Source organism: Hippoglossus hippoglossus, chromosome 9 (genome assembly GCF_009819705.1).
Source record: "Hippoglossus hippoglossus isolate fHipHip1 chromosome 9, fHipHip1.pri, whole genome shotgun sequence".
NCBI lineage: Eukaryota > Metazoa > Chordata > Actinopteri > Pleuronectiformes > Pleuronectidae > Hippoglossus > Hippoglossus hippoglossus.
Genome location: NC_047159.1, coordinates 26,850,540 through 26,872,101, shown reverse-complemented (window position 1 = coordinate 26,872,101; position 21,562 = coordinate 26,850,540). Strand labels below are relative to the sequence as shown.

Here is a 21,562-nt window from a genome sequence, read left to right as displayed (position 1 = left end):
AGCATTAGCATATGGCTGATGGATTAGTCAACAGGAACAAATATTTTGGATCAATTCGTTGGAGAAGAGAAATTCATAAATATGAAAACGTCTGCTCTTGAGGTAGCCCAGGTTGAATAGGTGCCAATGGAGCTGAAGCACCAACATATTTTTCTGCCAATGTTTTCCACAACAGCGGTAAAAACGAGAAATATAGTTTCATCAGATTGTAGTGACATACCTGTCTGTAAGTGTCTGTGACGTCACGCACCATGGTTCCAGAGCCTGTCTGTATGTGGGTGTGGAACAACATGATCGACACCACAGTGACCAGTCAGTTGTATGAATGATGAGGACATTTTATTCACACATTTTGTACTCAACATACAAACTATAAAGTAAGACATGTGATACAATGATGACACGGTATACAAATAAAAACTATGTATTCATATTTATATTAGAAAATAATCGTCCAACACGTGAGGCCTGACAGCTCGGAGTTAGAGCAGCGCCCTGGTAGGTGGGACTGGAGAGCTCCCCACCTTTATAAGGGCCGGGGGACACTTACTGCCTCTTTGTCTGATGCCTGGTAGGTGGGACTGGAGGGCTCCCCACCTTTATAAGGGCCGGGGGACACTTACTGCCCCTTTGTCTGATGCCTGGTAGGTGGGACTGGAGGGCTCCCCACCTTTATAAGGGCCGGGGGACACTTACTGCCCCTTTGTCTGATGCCTGGTAGAGGGTGACTGCTGGGTTTGTGCAGATCTCTGTGGCCCCATGCTTGAGAGGAGAAGATTCAGGGTTTGCCTCCCCTGTTTGAGTCACAGTGCAGGGTCAGCCATCTATTGTCGCTGTAAAGTGGGGCCCCAGATTGAGCAAGATCTAGTGCCAGATTGCTGTTTCTGCATTTGTTTTATACTCTTGGTCCGACATCTCATGTATCAGAGTCCTGATGGACTGTTTGACCTTTAATAATCGTATTGATTGTTTTTTAAAATATGAACCAACTGAGTCTCACTCATTCCTTGTTTTAGGCAGCTGGACGACTTGATGTCGGACTCACAACCCTTTACATGCAGTATGGAAGGCCTGAAGCGTGGTGGTCACTTGAACAGTGTGTTGTGGTTTCGTCCTTGCAGTGTGAGTTGCAGTGGTTGTGATCAGTGTGCTCACGTGGTGGTGCCTATTGGGGTTTGCGATAGAATCTCCCCGTGGTAAGCACGCTGCCTACAAGATAGTCCCGGCTATTTATGTTAAATCGTCTATATATTGTCTCCTTTCTCTGGTCCTCCATTCCAGTCTTCCCATTAATAAATAAAGATTTAATTGTGAACTGAATGCATGTACCCGGCTCTTCTTGAACCCCCAAAATTTGATTGTGTCCATGCACACTGAGCTCATTGGGGTCTAGTACGACCCATAGGCTGTTTTAAAGGACAAATTTGTCAGTCTGTATTGGGTCACAAAACAACATGTACAATTTCCCAGATACAATATTAAGTCGCCCAATAACAGTGCGAGTGCTGTATCGCTTTAATAAATTTTGATCATTAAAGTGAGGCTCCAGCTGTAATTCACATATATACAAAGAAGAGAAAGTACTTGTAAAACGGTCAGACATTGTTTTACATTGTTGCAGCGGTGCTTTTACCTAAGGGGAAGATTCCTCAAAATATTTTCCTCCACATGAAGTCCTGCTGTGATCTGTATCTGAGGAGTTTCTGTGAAGGGTGGGGCCACACTGTGTAGTACTGCAACAACCTGTGAATCGGGTTAGTCAACCCCAATTATTTGTCCTTGTTTTTAAGCATTGCACACATGCCTGTCTTATCCATCTGGACTACTTCATGAGGATTTCTGGAAAGCAAGCTCATTTCTTCTCCTGACTTCCTTCTTTGCCCCTCGTAAAAAGATGTCAAAGTTCACCCTGCATGGATCGATCTCACTGAAAACCTTTCAGTAACTCTGTGATGTAATTCTATAGCTTCCAGTTAGTGTGTTAAGATAATATAGTGACTCACTGTAATGACACCTGACAGAAACCTGCTGCCTCTATTGTTATTACACAGATAATACAATTTCCATGACTGTGAAAGTCATGGAAATTCTGCACCTGTTCTGTCAGAAGTTTACCACAGAACAACAGATCATTTTGCTGTATTTTTCAGTTATTTACAATTTACCTGACATGGTATGAATGATTGTGCTGAATACTATAATAACATCAATCTTTATTAAAATCCTGTGTGACTCATGTGTGTTGAATGTGTGTACGTGCCACACTGGCAGGTGAATTCCAGAGCTGGTGTGCCTCTGCGGATCCTTTCTGAGGAGCGTGGACAGAAAACTTCCTTGTAGCAGCTGGGTGGAGTCTCTGCAGGAGGCCTGGTTTACCTCCCCTTGTTTCCCTGTAGGCACAGTGAGTGAGACAGCAGGCACTGAGGCTCAGCTGGACACTGACTGAACTCTCAGAGGCCGCTCATTCAGACGCAACAGGTAGGTGATTTATAACGTTTTTCTTATGAACTATTCAACCTTCATGAACTGAGCTGAACAACTCAAGCAGACAGTGACTGATGAAAGGACAAGGAAGTATTCCAGTAAAAGTGTGCAGAGTGTTACTGATTAACATTAGTGCCGTTTCCCTGTTGGTCTCTCCTTTCTTTTCATTTTTTAAATCCTATTCTTGTTATTTATACATTTTCATTCAGTAGCAAACAGGTACGATCTGGTGTAGGAAAGAATGTTTGCATTTGTCTTTGCTGCAGTCTACATATTCTTCATTCTACCACAGTCCCTTTTTACCTTTGCCTAATTCTTTCATTTAAATTAACACTGAAATTATAACCTTATTTTTCTCTTTGTGATAGTGAGTTACACGCATATTGTCTGTTGGCAAAATAATGAAATCACTGTGATTTATCAATGAATTTATATACTGGATATACTGATTACATTTGCTGTTCTCAAAGGTTCAGTGTGTAGAATTTAGTGACATCTAGTGGTGAAGTTGCATGTTGCAGCTGAATACCCCTCACCTCACCCTCCCCTTCCAAACATGAGAGAGAACCTGTGATAGCCTTCAGTTGTCATAAAAACTCAAAAGATATTTAGTTTGTCCAGTTTGAACTACTGTAAAAACATGGCGGCCTCCGTAGAGAGGACCCACTCCCAATGTAAATATAAAGTATTTCAATATAAAGGGCCTGTTCTAGGGTAAAGAAAAAAACCCTAGTACACAAAAGTGAAAATATCCCTCGGATTAGTTTTTATTTTATTTCTGCCAATAGATCCCTTTCCCCTTACTGAACCTTTAAATACAGTTTTGAGGTCCTTTGTTTCATCTGAATATCGTCATACTTTGACTACACTACATTTATCAGGCAGCTATTGTTACATTTGCAGTTTGAAAGATTTATGTTGTAAAGTCTGATGTACTGTATAGATTTAACTACAACAATACTGAACCTTTAAATCACCACCTGGAGTAGCTACAATTTTAAAATGTTGCTAATTGTTATATGCTAATTTTTCAGTAATAATAACCCAATGACATACTGAAGTACTAAGTTTTACCTTTGATGTTGAATTTTCACTTTTACTCAAGTAAGATATTCAATTCATTTCATTCTGGCTCTCTTATTAATTTTTGTATTTTATTTCAAGTGATTATCTTTATTTAACATGCAACCTACTATTCTCCACAAATGTGTCGATCATCTTGAGAGGATTTTCAACTTACAGTATCTGATCTGATATATCAAAACATAAAAATATATAAATAGGGATAAACATTTTTATTACAAGGCAGGAAAGAAATTTCATATCAGTAGAAACACTATATTGGGGAATTTAGTACCTCAGTGACAATGACGGTACATCCAAAGTGGTTTGAAACTAAATTAGTTTTATTAAATGCAAAAATAAACATGAAGATACTAATCTGTGTGTGTGTGTGTGTGTGTGTGTCTGTGTGTGTGTGTGTGTGTGTGTGTGTGTGTGTGTGTGTGTGTGTGTGTGTGTGTGTGTGTGTGTGTGTGTGTGTGAGAGAGTGTGTGTGTGTGTGTGTGTACGAGAGATTTTGAATTCTCTTCACTTCAAGAGCCTTTTACTTCTTACTTTTATCTTTCTATTAAAATGTCACTGATAGCAGTTTAAGAAGAGCAAAAGGAATTTACAACCTCCACTGTTGTACATTTATGTCAGCGATCCTTCTGGTTCTCCTCTCTCTGGTCTTCAGGATGCTTTACACTGTGCTACTACAGTTGTGGGATGAGTCCGTGCAGGCTGTGGACGCCAAGGACTGGCAAGGAGCTCTGGACAAACTCGAGCAGATTAGTGAACCCACGTCTCGCACCCTGTTCAACAGCGCCTCAGCTCACCTGGCTCTGGGACAACTGGACCTGGCCCTCCAGGTCTGTGTGCTGTGTGTAGGGAAGAACCTGACACTCCTGTCCATATACTTTGAATTATTCAAACTGTCGTTAAATGTAGGTTTTATAAATGGCTTGTAAATGTTTTACGAATGATTTATGAAGCAATTATTAGGCAAGTTCCATAACCATACTTCATAGTTTGTCATAGTTTATTAGAAAGAAATCGTCAGTTGACTTTTTGACCTCTTCTGAATATTGTAGAGCAAAATATTTATTTGTTCACTTAAATTTAAAAAAGAATAATTCCCGGATTAAAATGTTTTGCCTTCATCTGATTGGTTGCAAACAATTATTAATTACTTTTCAAATACAACCAGTTATATTCCTAATCTTATCTCTTACAGTCTTCACTCATCTTAAAATCTAGTGAGATTTCAACCACTTTTGTTGTTCATGTTGTATGAATAGCTTTCTGGAAGAATGAGATGCTCTTTGCCAAACCAAATGGCTCCCAAGTGGTAATCATTCTGTCAACTATGTTTAGATTTAATCCGAGTGCTGATATAAAAAAAGTCCACGTTAGTTTCAGTCGTATTTGTCAACCTCACCCTATTCCAGTCTATTTTTAGTCGACTGAAACTCTGAACGTTGTCGTTTCATCTTAGTCAAAGAAAACCATAAATATTTCGGTGTAGTTTTAGTCCAGACAAAGACCATTGTAGTTAAACATTAGCAAACAAAGCTTTCAAACAAGATTTTATCCAACTCATTTTAATATTTAATTCAGGAAAGATGCAACCACACTAATTCTTCAAGCAAGAGTAACAAGTAACCCTAAAAAAAAACAAAAAAAACTTTACAATTAAAAAGAAGCCTAGAGCAGCACTGAGACAAATCCTAACTTTACAATGTTCAGCGGCACCAGGCCTGAGGCAGTAAGGCGTTGGTTTTATTCTGTCATTTTGTACAATACACTTTCACTGTGACTAAATCTCCATCTGCAATGTAGCATGTCCTGTTGTTGTAAGATGCTAATATATAATGTCACAGCATTTTATAGCTGTCTTAATATAACTGTTAAAGTAACATGTTACTGTTGTATTAGCTCAGCTTCTGTGTGGGGACCCTCAACGAGTCTCTGTGCCATCTCATGGCTGTTTACCAGCTTCACGTAGGCTTACTGACCTTTGCCCAAGTCCGGCTTTGGCTCCATTAAGTGACAAAGATGGCAGCAGGAAGAAAGCCAAAACCCACACTCCATAAAGCCCCTTCACAAGGTCACGTCTGGGATGTACCCTTCTGCTGCAGCATAACACTTTGCTCAAGAGACTGCAGCTGTCTCTTGAGCAAAGTGTTAAAACTGCATCTGCTCTCCTCTCATGTACATCAGTCTGGCTATCATCACTGCTGAAAACCTACACTGTAAAAAAACATCCAATATTAACTTGTCTTTCCTCCTTGCTGATCTCCAGGCTTTAGACCTCACTATTGTCAAGGATGAACGTCTTGCTGTCGGCTTCTTCCAGAGAGCAGGAGTGATGATGCAGATTGGCAGGTAGGAGCCATGACACAGTCCTTAACACTGACTTACAGTCTGCACAACACTACACCGCACTACACCACACTACACTATACTGCACTACACTACACTGCACAACACTATACTGCACTACATTATACTACACTAAACTGCACTGCACAACACTACACTATACTACCTTACATTGCACTGCACAACAGTACACCACACTACACTGCACTGCACTACACTGGACAACACTACACCACACTACACTACACTGGACAACACTACACTGCACTACACTACACTACACTGGACAACACTACACCGCACTACACTGCACTGCACTACACTATATAACACTACACTACACTGCACAACAATACACCGCACTACACTGCACTGCACTATATAACACCGCACTACACTGCCCTACACTGCACTACACTGCACTACACTGCACTACACAATACTGCTGTGCTACACTCCATTAAACTCCACTAATTTGGTGTAATTCCGGTTGAAACTGGTAAGTGATGGGTCAGTTTAAACCAATGGACTTTCGGTTGTATGAAGGAAGTCAGTTTGAGTGGACAGGACTTCCTTAAGGAGGTGTTGCTGAAAATAAATACACCAGAGAATAATATAATGATAGAATAGACCAGGTATTAACCATGTATTAATAAATAGTTTGACACTTTTTGTTGAGAGATAGATGAGACCATGTGTGATACCACTCTGATATCTTTTAAATATGAAGCTCGTTAGCTTAGCTTGGCGTAAATACTGGAAACAGAGGGAATCAACTACTGGGCTTCGTAAATAAGTGTGATTTTGACACGTTATTTCTCAGACACATTCACTTCCTGAAGTCTTTTTGTCACTATGAGGTTGTCAGGCAACCAGCAGAGACTCATACTGCACCCAGTGAAGAAAGAGTCCCACCCATCACAACCTTTGCAAAACAATGCAGGTTTTACACTTCGGTTATAGCATGGAGCTTCTGCAGCCTGAGGTGATGGAGGTTCATTTCGAAAGTGAAGTGTTTTTCATCGTCTACTGTTTGTCTGCTTCCTGCATCTCCAGGTTGGAGGAGGGTCTGTCCGACTGTATCTGGGCACAGAAGCATATGAGAGGAAACATCGTCATTGACTACACGCAGCTGGGACTGAGATTCAAACTCTACAGCTGGCAGGTCTGACCTGACGCGCGCACACACACACACACACACACACACACACACACACACACACACACACACACACACACACACACACACACAGACAGTCAATTGTTAAGTTTAACCCTAACTCTTAAACCAAGTCTCTACCATGGTCTCTACATTGAGGATTTTTGTCATGTGTAATCAAGTCCCCACTGAGATATTTAAAACAATCTCAAACACACACACACACCTGCACTCACACACGGAACCGCCAGTATCCATCATGCTTCTTCTGACACATGGCAATGAAATAAAAAGGAAATCCAACCCCATGACGTCTATCATTAGAGAGGAATGAACACAGAGAGAACTGGTGTGTCATCACCTTCATTGTGTAGTTCAAACGCCACACTCACCGGGGAGCTAACAAAGCTTCATTGATGGAGGCTGAAGAAGAGGTTACACAACATATTTCTCCCAGGGCAGATAAGACACCCTGGAGCTTCACATAGACTGTGCTTGTGCACTTCTGGCAAACTGTACATAGTCAGCGGGGGATTTTGACTTTGGTGTAAGTCATCAGAACTTTTCCATGGGTGTTGTAAGACTGATGCAGATTTTTAAAGGTGCTATGACTGAGTAAAACATCAGTGGATAGGCATGGATGGAAGCAAATGAATCTCTGGTGCTACAAATTGAGACAAAACACACAGGTTCAAATTGACCATGAATCACTGCTTATTCTGCAGAAGAATGCACAATGCAAATTCTCTTCAGCACTTGTTTGTGACAGAAGCAGCTGCTGTTCTGGTGCTGGCTTCACGGGAAGGCAATTCACAGTGCAGCGTATTAGGAATTAAAGAACAAATTAACAATTGAACAGACTTAACTGGAGCACTTGGGTAGTTAAACGATTTCTTTGAAGCAACAATAAAACACAGGACAAATGAGGCCTCCTGCTAAATTTCTCTGACAGCCTTATTCTTCAAGGTGGAAGAGCTGTGAAATTGGCACAGGTCTCTGGCTGTTTAACTCACCGCTCTAACAGAAGCATCAATGCACAGACACATCACCCTGATGAATACTCAAATAATAGGGCTGTTTTTAAACCTTTGTGGCGTTCACTGACAAAACCTCCCTGCAGTGTCTTAAGACTTCAGTGCGTAGGGAGGCTTTTCTTTTTCAAACCAGAAAGTAGGTTTGGAAAAGACAGACATTTTTGTTAAGCAATCACTGAGTCATTGGTACTGGCCCCATGCTGTGAGTTAACTGTGGTAAGTGGTGATGAATGCTCTACAGCGGGGTTTCAGACTGCAGTAACATGAATATCAATGGGATTGTATAATTGCAATGTGTCCCACAGGTGTTATATAATGCAGCAGCTGTGTACTGTCGGATGGGCCACTGGGAGCAGGCCAGGGAGGTCCTGCTGTCAGCTGCTCAGGAGAGAGGAGGAAGTCGAGGGGGGAACGTCGAGGTGTCTTTGGACAGCATCCTGGTGAGTGTCACAACTTTTGCAACTGACTGGAAAGGACATGACACGGACTGGTAACAAGTTTCCACAAATCAAATCCCACAAATCAAATCACGTTTGTAGTTCCCATTTGCCAAACGTGACATCCTAACAAGGATAGAAACATGAGGATGGTTCTGCAGGGTGAGGGACATTTGGTCTGTCCTACCCTCTTTAAAGGTACAAGGACATGGCAACTTTATCTTCCTGGAAATCAGTGACTGAGTCATTGGCTGTGCTCCATCTGGCAACAGTGGTGTGCGGCTTATGATGTAGGAGCAATGGCAGGGACACCCAATTAAAGTGGGTGCAGGTGGTATTAGTAACAACAAGTTAGAAGAGCAGTGCTTTACAAACCTTTTTCACACTGAAGGACAAGCCAAAATCGCAAGGCACACCTATATTCTTATTAATGCAAAACCCTTGTGATCATCCATTTTACCAGCGTTTCTCTTTTTTTTAAGTTGCTCTCCTTCACCCTGGCTGTCAATCAAGGTCTTCGATGTGTCACACACTCATAATTCCCACCATCTGACACCTGCGCCAATGGCGAAAATTAAGATTCTGGAGGTTATTTTAATTTTTTTTGGGGATAAAGAATTTACCTCTTATTTCTCTATTGAGAAATTAGTGCATAAAAATGATTTCAAAAATTAAAACGTAATTCATAACTTTTTGTGTCAGGGCTCCACACTAACTTTTAACATTTATTATGGCACAGCAATAATACACCTATTATACCTTTGTTGAGGGCTGGGTTTGATTCCATTTGATTTATCCACATATCGATTTAGTTAAGGATATTTCAGTGTACAATAATTTTGCCTGGATATGAAAGAAGAAGAAATTCTCAGAGAACTATAGCTGTAAGCTGTGCTAGGAAACCTTAAGGTAGGCCCTTCACTATGATCAATGTTGTGTGTGTGTGTGTGTGTGTGTGTGTGTGTGTGTGTGTGTGTGTGTGTGTGTGTGTCTGCTCGTCACATTTTCAATGTGTTTAAATAAATGTCTCATAAACTCTCCAGCGAATCAAACAAACACAGAGTAAATATCATTGCTGTTAGGGTTAGGGTAACCCTAACCCAGGTTCTAATAACTTGTGAGGGGTGTTGGTGTTTATTGTTGAAGTGTAAAGTGAGTGCAGGTCAGCAGGAGTGTGGAGGAAGTCACGATAAAAAACAACCGCTGCTTGTGAAGCAGCGGCGCTAATCCCTTTACAGCATAGTGGAAACTCTGTATTCACACTCTGCTTCTACTGTTGGACAGACATTGTTTCGTCTCTGCTTCTCATGTGTCAGTGTGTGAGTGGGTAGGGGCAGGGCCAGCCAGGGGCCTGTGTGTGTGAGTGTATACACACCATTGGGAACCACTGGTATAGAATATAGAGTAGATGTGCTATTATTACAACAAATGTATATAGAGGGACAACATTATAAAGCTCTTAAGGGATCAGTATGACGGATTTAGGAGGAGATATCGACAGAAATGGAATATAATATTCGTAATGATGTTTTATTCATGTTTAATGATGTTTAATCACCTCAAACAGTGGACTAGCATGTTTTCATGACTTTAGAATGAGCCTTTATAGTTTAACATGTTTCACAGAGGTTTTTGTACAGTAGCCCAGATCAGACAGACCAGAGCACTGGCTCCAGAGAGGATCTGTCTTTTCATTTATCTGTCTTTCTCATGAAGGGTGAGGGGAGAGGTATTCAGTTGGTTGCAAAATGAAGTTTGACCACTAGATGCCACTAAATCCAACACACTGGTGCTCTAAACCACTGACAGTTACACAACTGGTGTTGCTGCTATACTGCTCATATGTGGAGCTGTAACCTGGGTCTGGAACATCTAAGACTATTTTCAAGTTGTGTTATCAATTGTCACAAAGCGACAACAATTATAAATGCACACAGTTGTACGGCAAACACATCTTTCTTCACAAAGAACGCAGTAAATGCAAACTTACAAACTGTTATGTGCAGTGACTGAATGATGAAATCGAATTTTCATTTAAGAATTTTCTGTATCAAAGTACATTTTTCAGTGTCAAGAAATAACCTTCAAGCTTAATGAAACTTCCTGTTCTCACTTTGTGAAGGCCCTGAAAATCGAATTCCTCAGTCATCATGAGCAGAAGGCTAGATCATTTAGTGCCAGGCCTAGCGCAGCTATGGTGATTACACATGAGACATTTCTGTATTTGTGTGTTCTTGTCAGGGCTCAGCTGGCTTCATATACTTACACACACACTAATCAGGATTTAACAATTTCTGTAAAACAAAATCTGAAGAAGGATTGTTTGCTTATGTTTCCAGTCAAATCTGATGAAACTACATTCACAAAGTCCTCATAAATGATACTTATTTATAACAAATTACAATTACAATGTACGAGTGCTATAACTACGAATGTGTGATTTTGCCCAAATCAGAATGTCTCTGTTCCATAACTATTGGTATAGATATCTTTTTAATGTTGTAGAAAACATGTGGAAACAGGTTTATACAGTATAGTGGCGTCTTTTCTATTTGGATTCAGTGACGTAGTTTTTAGTGAGGCAATTAAAAGATTAGCAAGGCCACTACCATCACCAGTTTGCCCTATTGTCACACAATCTCACTGTCTGTACAAAAGTGGCAAGAGTTTTGGTTAACTATTGCAAAAATAATATACAAACACACGTAGGCAAAATTATAACTTCTCTAGTCTTAACCACAACCAAGTCACATTGACCTAGTACTTCTATTCTCTATCACTCATACACTCACACACTGCAGAGCTGCAGGGTATTAACAGCACACCCATCAGTGTTAGTTTGGATGTGCCATGCACTCCTGTGGCCTTAAATGTGTGGAACAGCCTCAGAATATTTGATACAGGTCCAGACCTGGGAACTCTGAGGCAAAATATCTCTTCAACCTCTTCAACCCCGATTAGTGATCTGCATTCAGCAGTGCTCAAAAATGGATGGATATTTGAGCAGCTCCATTGGAGCAGCTGAGGTTGGGGGTAATGAGGATGGGGTACTGCTCACACACAAGCATTGTGGTTTTCATTTTGAATTCTAATATATTCTACTAATTTCTCTGATTTTCCTGACAGAGAAAGGAGGTCCTGGCTCCCATCCTGGTGCCTGGGCATGTGGTGTTTCGTCCCAAGAAGCAGGATGTGGAGCAGCTGCCGGAGAGAGATTTCCTGGGCAAAGCAAAGGTAAAGTGTCCCCACTCATATTTTCACTATTATAAAACTGATGAGAGAATAAATATCACTAATATAGTGAGTAATACAGGTCAAGTCAAGTGTATTTTTAAAGCACATTAAAAGGTCCAGTGTGTAAGATTTAGGTGAAAGGATCTATTGGCAAAAACTTAATATAAAAAAATGTTTTCACGAGTGTGTTTCATCTTCATTGTACAAATTATTGTTGTCTTTACCCTAGAATGGGCCCTTTATATTGAAATACTTTATATGTACATCGGGAGTGGGTCCTCTCTGAGGCGGCCATCTTTTTTCCAGTAGCCCAGACTGGACAAACTAAACACCTTTGGGGGTTTTATGACATCTGAAGGTTACCACAGGTTCTCTTTCATGGTTGGAAGGGCAGGGTGAGGTGAGGGGTGTTCAGCTGCAACATGACACTTCACCACTAGATATTGTTAAATCTTACACACTAATGAATGTGTTGTACAATCAGAATGTAGATGAGAAGTACAAAAATCACATTAAAGCATTGGTAAATGGTTTGTATTTTATATAGCGCTTTTCTAGTCTTGATGACCACTCAAAGCGCTCATACACACACATTCATACAGTGCATCTATGGGCAGCACTTTTTTTCTATGAGGGGCAATTTGGGTTCAGTATCTTGCCCAAGGACACTTCAGCATGCAGATGGGGAAGACTGCAATCAAACCTCCAACATTCTGGTTCGAGGACGACCGTTCTACCCCCTCAGCCACAGCCAACACACTATGAAGGAAAATAAAATAAAATAAAGATAAAATGCTAAAAGTGAATTAAAACAACTCAAGGACACTCAAAAGCCTGAGATTTACATTTTGAATTGATTCCTTTTTTCAGTCATGTGTTGTCGTCACTTTATGATATGAAGCAGGTTTGAAAGTTGTGGAAACAGAGGCTTGGTTACAACAAGGCTGGTTCCGAAAGCTCCCTGTGACAAAATACAACATCATTTATATAATTATTAGTAATTTCATTTGAAATTTTAGAGGTCAGTGATCAATGATTATTTCGAACACAATATATGGTTAATTATATTTAGTATTAAAATGTTAAGTTTTATAAGTGTAATTCAGTAACATATGATGCTCTGCCTGCAGGTGATCTCCTCCATGATTCCTAATGATGATTATGGAGGCTTTGAACCTCTGAGGCTACAGGTAAGACTGTAAAAGAAAAAAATACAGAAAGTAAGAGTCAGGAAAATCAATATTTTGTTGTGAGTCTGTCCCTTTGATACTGTAACTGTCCCTCTGTCTTCTCCACAGAAACCTGGTTTCTATGAGCCCAAGATGGATGGAGCTCAGTGAGTATCATCACCAATCAAATAGACATATCTTAACCTGAGCTGGCTCCTGTACTGTGTGAGGATCATGACTGATTTTGTCTTACACCACCTGCCAGGGATTCTCGATACATGCGTGTACGTGTCCCTTACATGGCTCGGGGCCAAGGACAGCTGACTGTGCCGGGAGGGGCCAAAGTGTTTTTATTCGGCGAGGAGGACCGGGATGGGATGGCAACTGTTATATTTGATGGAAAGGTGAGAGAGGACATATCTGAAATGAACCAAAGATACAGTGTAACTCTTACAGGGACTTCAAGTGTTGTGAGGTTCCCTGACTGGTTTTAAAGTTAGCAGGAAGATCAATCTGTAAACAATGCATTTACATGTTAAGACTTTATAAAGTGAACATAACCAGTTGTGTATTAAACATTTTCAGCAGACCCAATGTTTGTATCAAGCAGGTGAAGGTACGACATCTAGTCTCCTCTTAGCTCTGGTTTCTTCCTACCAGCCCCTGAGATAAACATCTGTGGAGGAGGTGAAATGCTCCACTATGTTCACCATTCAGTAGTTACCTCTGTCTGCTGTTTGCTGCAGGGCAGCTGGTGTACTGTGGCTTTGTCTGTGCTTGTTTGGTGAGACCAGTGACATGCTCCAAATCCATCTTACACATGAGGTCTTCAATTTGGATTAATGTAGTATACTATGTACTGCAAAGTGTTCTGCTGGTGGATACTGTTACTGCAATACTCCAGAAAGACCCGGGAAAACTAAAGAAATGTTACAAATCTATGATATCTTGCATTTGGTGTCTGATCAAAGTCAGTATTGTGGTGGCAGTTTCTGTAGAATAATCATACTCTATTGTATAATAATACACACATAACATTGTCTCTAGGAAAGTTCAACTAAAACACCTGCAGGTGGGCTCACCCCACACAGCCACCTAGTGTGACGTGTATAGAATGAGCACAGAGCACAGGAGAATCACTTCACTTATACAATCAGAAGCCCCTCCCTGCGAGGAGCAAAAGGTATTCTTCAGCCTCTTGATGTCTGACCAGGTTGGGCAGAGTTCCTGTCTCAGATCTCCGTCTCAGACCCCTGGTGTGCCTTTCTGGTGTGAGACAATCTGTCTCCGAGATCCCCTATCTAGATTTACAACATCAAAAGACTCCAGTCCTGTATACAATGCAGAGTTCCCCTCACCCATCTCTATCAGACACACTAAGTAACACCCCTGCAGTGAAGCATTTGCTAAGACACACATGTGGGGGCCATAAACACTTATAGTCCCCTCTGCAACTTTTGTAAGTCACAGAAACACATTTGTTATCTACTTCTTCTAAATACATATCTGTTCTTCTATTATACATTACACAAATGCAAAATCTGCCATTACAGTATCTTTTTGTATATAGTTGTTTGAAAATTATAACTTCTACAACAGCACTATATAGTGCATAGAACTAACAGGTCAGCTGCTTGCTGCTGTAAATGAATTTGATGAGAGCAGTGAGAAAGATGCTTCACACTGTCGAAGGGAGCAGCAGAGAGGGAAATGATTCAGTTTGACTTTTTTATTACAACTGACTCCATTCTATTAAACATAGTGATGCAGGGCCAGTGGTGCAATGGATAACCAATCTGACTACGGATGAGAAGATTCTAAGTTTGACTCCTGGCTCGTTTGGCGCAAGCTTTAATCATTGCACTACATAAATGTTCTCACCTTGAACTTTCTGTGGACAATTACTTGCACACTGTACATATGTCAAATTGTTAATATCTGTAATTCATATTTCTAGTTTCGAGCATTCATAATATATATATATATTTTTTGTCATTAATGGATTAGTGAGACTTGCAAATATTCTGTGAAACAGATCAAATGTTATTATTTGGTTAATACATTTAATAGTTTGTTCTTCTACATTTTATGTCTCAAAATGCCAAATGTGTCAAAGCCTCTTCCACTCTGTTAAAATATGGAGGGCGAAATGCTTAGTGCCCTTACTATGTTAACTTAATTCCGTAAACATGTCTAAAAACAGAAAGGGGCTATAAAAGGTAGTTTTATAGTAAGAATGTTTCTAACAATAAGGATGGCTAATCAAGATTAATGAAACTTGATCTTTCGAACCCACCATGTGAAATAGTTTGCAACCTTTCCAGTTCAGATCATTTAAAAACAGTAATTCATAGACTCAACACTGTGGGTTGGTCGTCTATGACCCGGTTTTCTGGAGTATTTTTCACGACAGTGTATTTCACATGTCAGGGATGTTTGATTTTTTGTCTTTTTTTGTTTTCAGAGAGGACATCTGCCAGTGTCCCTGCTTGAACCTTTAGATGTCAAGATGTCCAAAGGCAAAAAGGAGAATGTATGTATTTGTCCATGTAAAAATACACTTCATGATGTTGACTGAAGTGATGTTGATATTTCAAGCTTGTGCTGAGAGGAGAAACAAACTGAAACACAGACTGATCAAACATACTGTATCAAAATGAATGTGTCACAAAAAATACATGAAAATGTATTCCTTACAACAACAGATACAAGCTTCCTGCTGAAGGAGAAATTCAATGTGTTTCTCACTGTGGTGCAGAAAAACATTCAAAGCATCAGAAGGGTGATGCATACCCTTTATGATGCTGGATAAACCCCAACAATGCTAACTTGTATACACTGTAATAATGCCATTTCATAATGATGTCATCTTATACAATAAAATGAGCTGTAGATCATGTATTTAATCTTATCGGTAGCAAAAGTTAATGCATTACTCCACAATATGATGTCATTCTCTGACTGTCATAATGACGTCATGATGATCAATGATGACATCATTCCTAGCATTTGATTGGCCATGACCATAGTGCTGTAGAATGCAGAGATGCCTGAAAAAAATGCATTATGTCATTCTCTGACTTCTAGAGAAGACACCGTATGACGGGGGAATCATTTTCTGATCAGTGTACTCTTTAAACAATATCCTGTTATTTCACCTTATTAAAAATGACTCTTTCACTGACCCTCCTGTCTTGTTTTCTTCCATAGAAATTTTCCAGTGGAATCCCCTTCCCCCCCGGACTCAAGCCACCCACCCGTCCACAGGGCCAGCATGACCCTGCAGTTCCTCCTCGGGGTACTCTACTTTTTTTTTCTAAATCATTCCTGCTTCAGGAGACAAAGACGTCTTCAGCGTCCGTCCACTCATCTGCTCTGACAAGCTCTTCTGTAACTAACATTTAGTTTTGAAGCTGGACATCCTGAGAAATGCTGGATAGATAGATAAATGACAATTCCAAGAACGGATCTTGCTGCGTAACCTTCTATCACATTTGCATTGTGTGCTCTGTGCTCAGACTGTTCCTGTATGTTTCCCTACAGTACGTTTTACCTCAGACACTCCACCTCCATCCCACACCACTCCCACCCACGCACCGTTGCCAGCCTCAGAGCCTCCCAACACTGCCAGCGAGCAGGTACAGTAGTATCCCCCTCTGAATCATCTGTGCAAGCTGAACAGTGGAATCACATCATAGTCCTTCACTGCCTCACACATCCAGCTTATGTAACGCTGCGTCCTACAAATTACATTTATATACAACTAAACAGCAAATATCTAATCGCTAGCTGGATTCTGTTCAAAAGCAACATTTCTAAACGAGTGAGTAGATGAAGGTTTATCAACAGCAGGTTAACAACAGGTTAAACAACAAAAGTGCTTTGATTAAAGATGTTTAAACATGTTTTATCTGAAATCTGTGAACTTTCTCAGCAATAAAACCACCACCTTTCCCCAACCAAGTGCTGTGAGCAGCTGCAGGGCCCAACACATGCAGCTGGGCCCTGTAACCAGTCTCAGTGGGCTCCCTTAGCCTTTTAATGTGCCTATTGCCAATGGTGCTGGAAAGCCATTTTACTCTGGTCCCTACACTGAGAATAACCTGTAATCTTGTCCAACCCCGTCTGCAGCACTGAGGTCAAACTGAACATAAAGGCACGATCAGAAAACAGGCCAAGCATTAAAGTACTAAAACTGAGAACACAGGTATTAAACCATGCTGTCACTCTCAGATTGACTGGTCTTATTGCAGGCGTCATGTTAGTCTGACATGTATGATGCTACTGATGTTTTATTTCCATCAGCTCAGCTCCTCTCACATCCTCTAACATGAGAGGAAGGTGACAGTGAGTCTGCAGCTCATCCTCTCTCTGTGGCTGCTTTTCAAACTGAACACAATGCTGCTTCTTTTATCACACAACTGTAAGAATATTAACACAACACATAAGAAAATATTACATCATTATGGAACACGAAAAAGATTTTGCCTCAGCTGTTTTCACTGTGATAGTTTTCCTCTTATCTCTCCTTCAGCAGCCTGATCTAAATGATCTAAATGGCACCAATACACAACCCTCACCACACTGCAATGGCAGCTAATAGGACACAGCATTACATATTCATTTAAAGATCATTTCATCATGTTTTCTTTCTTATGGTTGATCTTTACAGCATTAACACGATTTCTGCTGTACTGAAAGCACCTCATTTCAGAGTATCACATATAAAGGAGCTCTATGGCGCACTGATGTACTCTAGAGAGCCATTACAGATCTGTGTTATATTTATTTCCTTTGTGTGGGCACATTAAGAAGCATTTTACCATGTTTACTGTGCTGTGGGAGACAAGTGCACTTGGGCAGTGTTTTTTGTCCTCTAGGGGGACCCTTCCCTGAGTCTCAGTGAAATGAATGCAGAGGCTGGAAGAAGTGAAACACTGACAACATACACTCACCAAACACATTATCATATGCAGGCAGCATTCACAGTACTTGAAATGTCTAATTGATCCTGGTCTTAAGGGGTCCATATCTCATGTATTTCTGAAAAACACATCAGCATCAGTATTTATAATCTGCATTGAAGATAAATATAGCCTATGGGACACATTATATTTAATGAATATTTGTTATCAGTGAATTTACATGTATTTTTCCACTCAAAAAACAAGTGGTAGATTTCCTCCAGAATGTCTTTCACAATAATCCACAAGCATCCCAACCACAAGCGGATGTACTGGCTTATGTGGGGCCCTTTGGCTGACAGAGGGCCATGGTGGCCTGAATCTTCAACTCCCAGACCCCTCAGCCACTAAACCACCCTCATGCACAGTATTTTAAAATGTGCATGTTACAAGAGAGGTACACTGTAGTGATCCTAAATCTCTTTATTTGATTATTACAATTTCTAAAACTGATGGCCAGCACATGTTTTGAAACATAAACCATTACAGTAGTTACCTAACTACCTAACTCAAGTGTTTTAAAATATGATTTAGAATTATTATTCTGTTTAGGCCCCCCAAACATGTTGGCTGATCCCGTCCATGTAACATAGTTTAAGTAATTACTTCTACTGGCAGTATAAATCTATAATAAAACAACTGGAGTTACAAGCACTAATCAGAACTATAGGAGCAGGACACTACTCATACTAATAATAGTACTTCTGAATAATGACTATATAAAAAGTGTTCAAACAGACTGGAACAGATAGAGATTTTTTAATAAGGTTTTATTTGATCCATTAGCTGCATTTACATTATATTTTAAGGTGTTTCTGCTTATTGCTTCCAGCCCATCAGCTCAGCTCAGCTGGAGGAGGTTGACTCTGTGGTGGTAAAGGTCCACTACACGTACACTGTGGCTCTGTCTGTCCCTCTGGACGCACCGTACCATGAGGTGAAGGAACAGATCGCACAGAAACTGGGTCAGTCTGCGTCTCAGCTGCGCCTCAGGTAACCACACGCCTGCCAACCCATTTCTGTCTCCCTGTATCTCTGCAAATGATGCTTCATCTCTAAAAATATGCCTTTCTTTGTCCACTCCCCCTGTGGGTCCAATATCTGTCCTGGCTAAGAAACCCTAACTTGAGATATAGGACAATGCGACTGCAGCTTCATGGACAATAAACCTCAGAATAGAGTTGACACAGCATCGTTGTGAGATAAAAACGGAAACAATATGACATCTAAGGGTTGCTAACAGTGGGACCAGTTCATATATCTAGCTGTCAAAATTAAAATAGAATTTGATATTAAATGTCATGTATCATAGCCTTGCTTTAAGGCCTGTTATTATCTGAGTCATTTTGGAATAAAGTCATTTCATTCATTTTTGATCCCATGACCCCCATGATGCCCTCGTCTCTCCAACTGGTCCCCTGCTCCCGCTCACTACTCCTTGTCTCTCATCAGACATAAGCCACATGGCTCCCAGGTGCTGATACCACTGAGAGGGGAGGTTGAGCCAGGCTGCACCATGCAGGAGGTGGCTGAGGCGGGCAGAGCCATCCTGTGGTGTCAGGTGAGCATTAATCCAACAACCACACTTAACATCAGGGCTTGAAAAACAACAATAGTGAGGCGCATCTGTGGGTTCCCCCTACCATTGTTAAAGTGAAAAATGCAAAAATGCAAATACACCCATCATCTACTCACCACTATGCTGATGGAGGGGTGGGTGAAGTGTTCGAGTGCACAAAAGACTTTAGGAGTCTCAGGGGTAAACAGTGTTTCAGCCAAAGTGACCTCTTCTTCAGACGTAATAAACCAACAGAAAAAACACAACACGCCTCCACACTGCTCGTGTGGTGTCATCCAAGTGTCCGCAAGCACCGACATTCAAATTCGACTCGAAACAAGGTCATTTACACCGTGTTTTAACCCTAAATGTCAGCTACCAGGAAGTAGCGGTGCTAGCGGACGTAGCCACACAAATGCGTGCCCCCGGGTGGAGTGTATGCGGTGTTCCGAGGTGCCTGAGGGTACGTGAATCAGTGGACTTTGAGGCTGAAAACACGGTGTAAATGACGTCGTTTCAAGTAGACTATGAATGAATCGGGGCTTGCAGACACTTGGATGACACCACACGAGCAGTATGGAGGCATGTTGTGTTTTTTCTGTTGATTTATGAAGTCACGTTGCGAGTCACCAGTTACTTCAATTGTATTGGATTCGGCTGCAACGCTGTTTACCCTGAGACTCCAATTAGCAAATTTTCCTAATAATTCAGGTTTTAACTGTAATTGTTATTAAATGGTGCTAGAATGGTCAATTTCCACCAGTGGAATCAATTAGAGATCATCTTTTAGTTATCTTTTCTAAGGATATATTTTCAAATTCACTATTCTTTTTGATTATTAATGATGAAAAATAAGGAAATAGGGAGTAGGTAATTATCTAACTTCTAAGCTAATAATAATGTACCCTCATTCCCCTGTATTGTGTTACAGAAAGAAGACCCCTTGGCCAACTATACCATCCTCTACCAGATGGTGGCGCTCTATGACTACTTTGTTCAGGGCCCCGAGGACTTGGAGTTCAGTGAAGGAGACACCATTGACATCCTGGGCGAAGGTGAGGCTCTGCGGGTCAACCTTAGACATAAAAAGTCTTGTATTCATTCAAACACTTGCACATGAAATGTTCCTCCCTCTGCTTCATCCTCTGCTCAGCGTTGCCTCTTGTTTCTCTCTCACACTCCTCTTTATCTTTTCACTCCTCCAGTTAATGAGGAATGGCTTGAGGGACACTGTGCAGGAAATATTGGCATCTTCCCCAGCTGCTTCGCCTACAGGGAGGACGCCAACATCACCCAGATCTAAAAGCCGACAAGTTACTGTACAGTAATGTCCAATAAAGCTGTGAATGGTGGCTGTTTATAGCCTCAGAACAGCCACACAGCTGCCTTATAGCAGCATACAGTCCACTCAGCACTGACTTTATTGTGCTTTAAAAATATTTCTGTCCCATATGGTATCAATGTAATATTACTATAGTGGCTCCGAGTATGTCTATGATGATGAAGAGCATGTATATATTAAACCTTCTGTAGTTTTCCAGTTTTTTCTGTCCTATAGTATCACTATAATAATCCTGAGGTACTCTGTATTATTCAAATAAGGGTTTATACTGACACCTGTGATGTACTGTATGAGACTTTGTGTATGTATGTTCGTGAAATAAATAAAATAAAGTGTATACAGGTTATTATAGACTGCCATAAGGGCTAAGATTGTATTCTGATTTATTATCTTAATGAAACTTCTGAAGATCCCAGTGTTTCCTTCCAGCTGTGTGGAGTTAGAATAAATTCAAATAACTGAGTATCATGGTGAGACGTGCAGTGAAAGGGAGGCCACCAAGACACTCACAGCAGCTTTGAGGTTCCAGCCTTTGCAGTAGAGCTGGTGCAGACTTGATACAGAAACTTTATTACAGTTATCAGTATCTCAAATACATTTTGTTGCTTGGACTTTGCCACATAAGTGGGGATTCTTTATGCTCTCTAAATCTGGACTCAGTCACTGTGTGGGGTGACGGAGGGTCTGAAGGGGGCCATGTGACTGGTAGACTGGTGCACGCTGATGGTTTGACTTCCTCTACAGTGGCAAGAAAA

The 21,562-nt window shown here is 40.8% G+C and overlaps 1 protein-coding gene across 3 annotated transcripts; it reads left to right on the top strand.

Moving 5' to 3' along the window:
- The first annotated feature begins 24 nt into the window (after positions 1–24).
- noxa1 (NADPH oxidase activator 1) lies at positions 25–21,150 on the top strand. Of its 3 annotated transcripts, none has more exons than XM_034595780.1 (17): positions 25–226; positions 2,272–2,470; positions 4,220–4,397; positions 5,831–5,913; positions 6,967–7,075; positions 8,409–8,543; positions 11,667–11,774; positions 12,905–12,964; positions 13,073–13,110; positions 13,209–13,347; positions 15,408–15,476; positions 16,154–16,241; positions 16,487–16,581; positions 18,740–18,900; positions 19,360–19,468; positions 20,397–20,520; positions 20,671–21,150. In XM_034595780.1, exons 3-17 carry the CDS (start codon positions 4,224–4,226, stop codon positions 20,766–20,768), a joined length of 1,590 nt encoding a protein of 529 aa, XP_034451671.1. In that variant the 5' UTR covers positions 25–226; positions 2,272–2,470; positions 4,220–4,223; the 3' UTR covers positions 20,769–21,150. The 3 variants fall into 3 exon arrangements, with proteins under 3 accessions (XP_034451671.1, XP_034451673.1, XP_034451672.1); XM_034595782.1 differs by lacking the exon at positions 25–226 and adding an exon at positions 482–498; XM_034595781.1 differs by lacking the exon at positions 25–226 and adding an exon at positions 1,702–1,754.
- The last annotated feature ends 412 nt before the right edge of the window (positions 21,151–21,562 follow it).

Bases quoted from the DNA above. Each gene is read 5' to 3' on its own strand.
- noxa1 (XM_034595780.1), top strand. From the start codon at position 4,224: ATGCTTTACACTGTGCTACTACAGTTGTGGGATGAGTCCGTGCAGGCT. The intron at 5,914-6,966 runs GTAGGAGCCATG...CTGCATCTCCAG, and splicing joins GTGATGATGCAGATTGGCAG to GTTGGAGGAGGGTCTGTCCG. The intron at 20,521-20,670 runs GTGAGGCTCTGC...TCACTCCTCCAG, and splicing joins CATTGACATCCTGGGCGAAG to TTAATGAGGAATGGCTTGAG.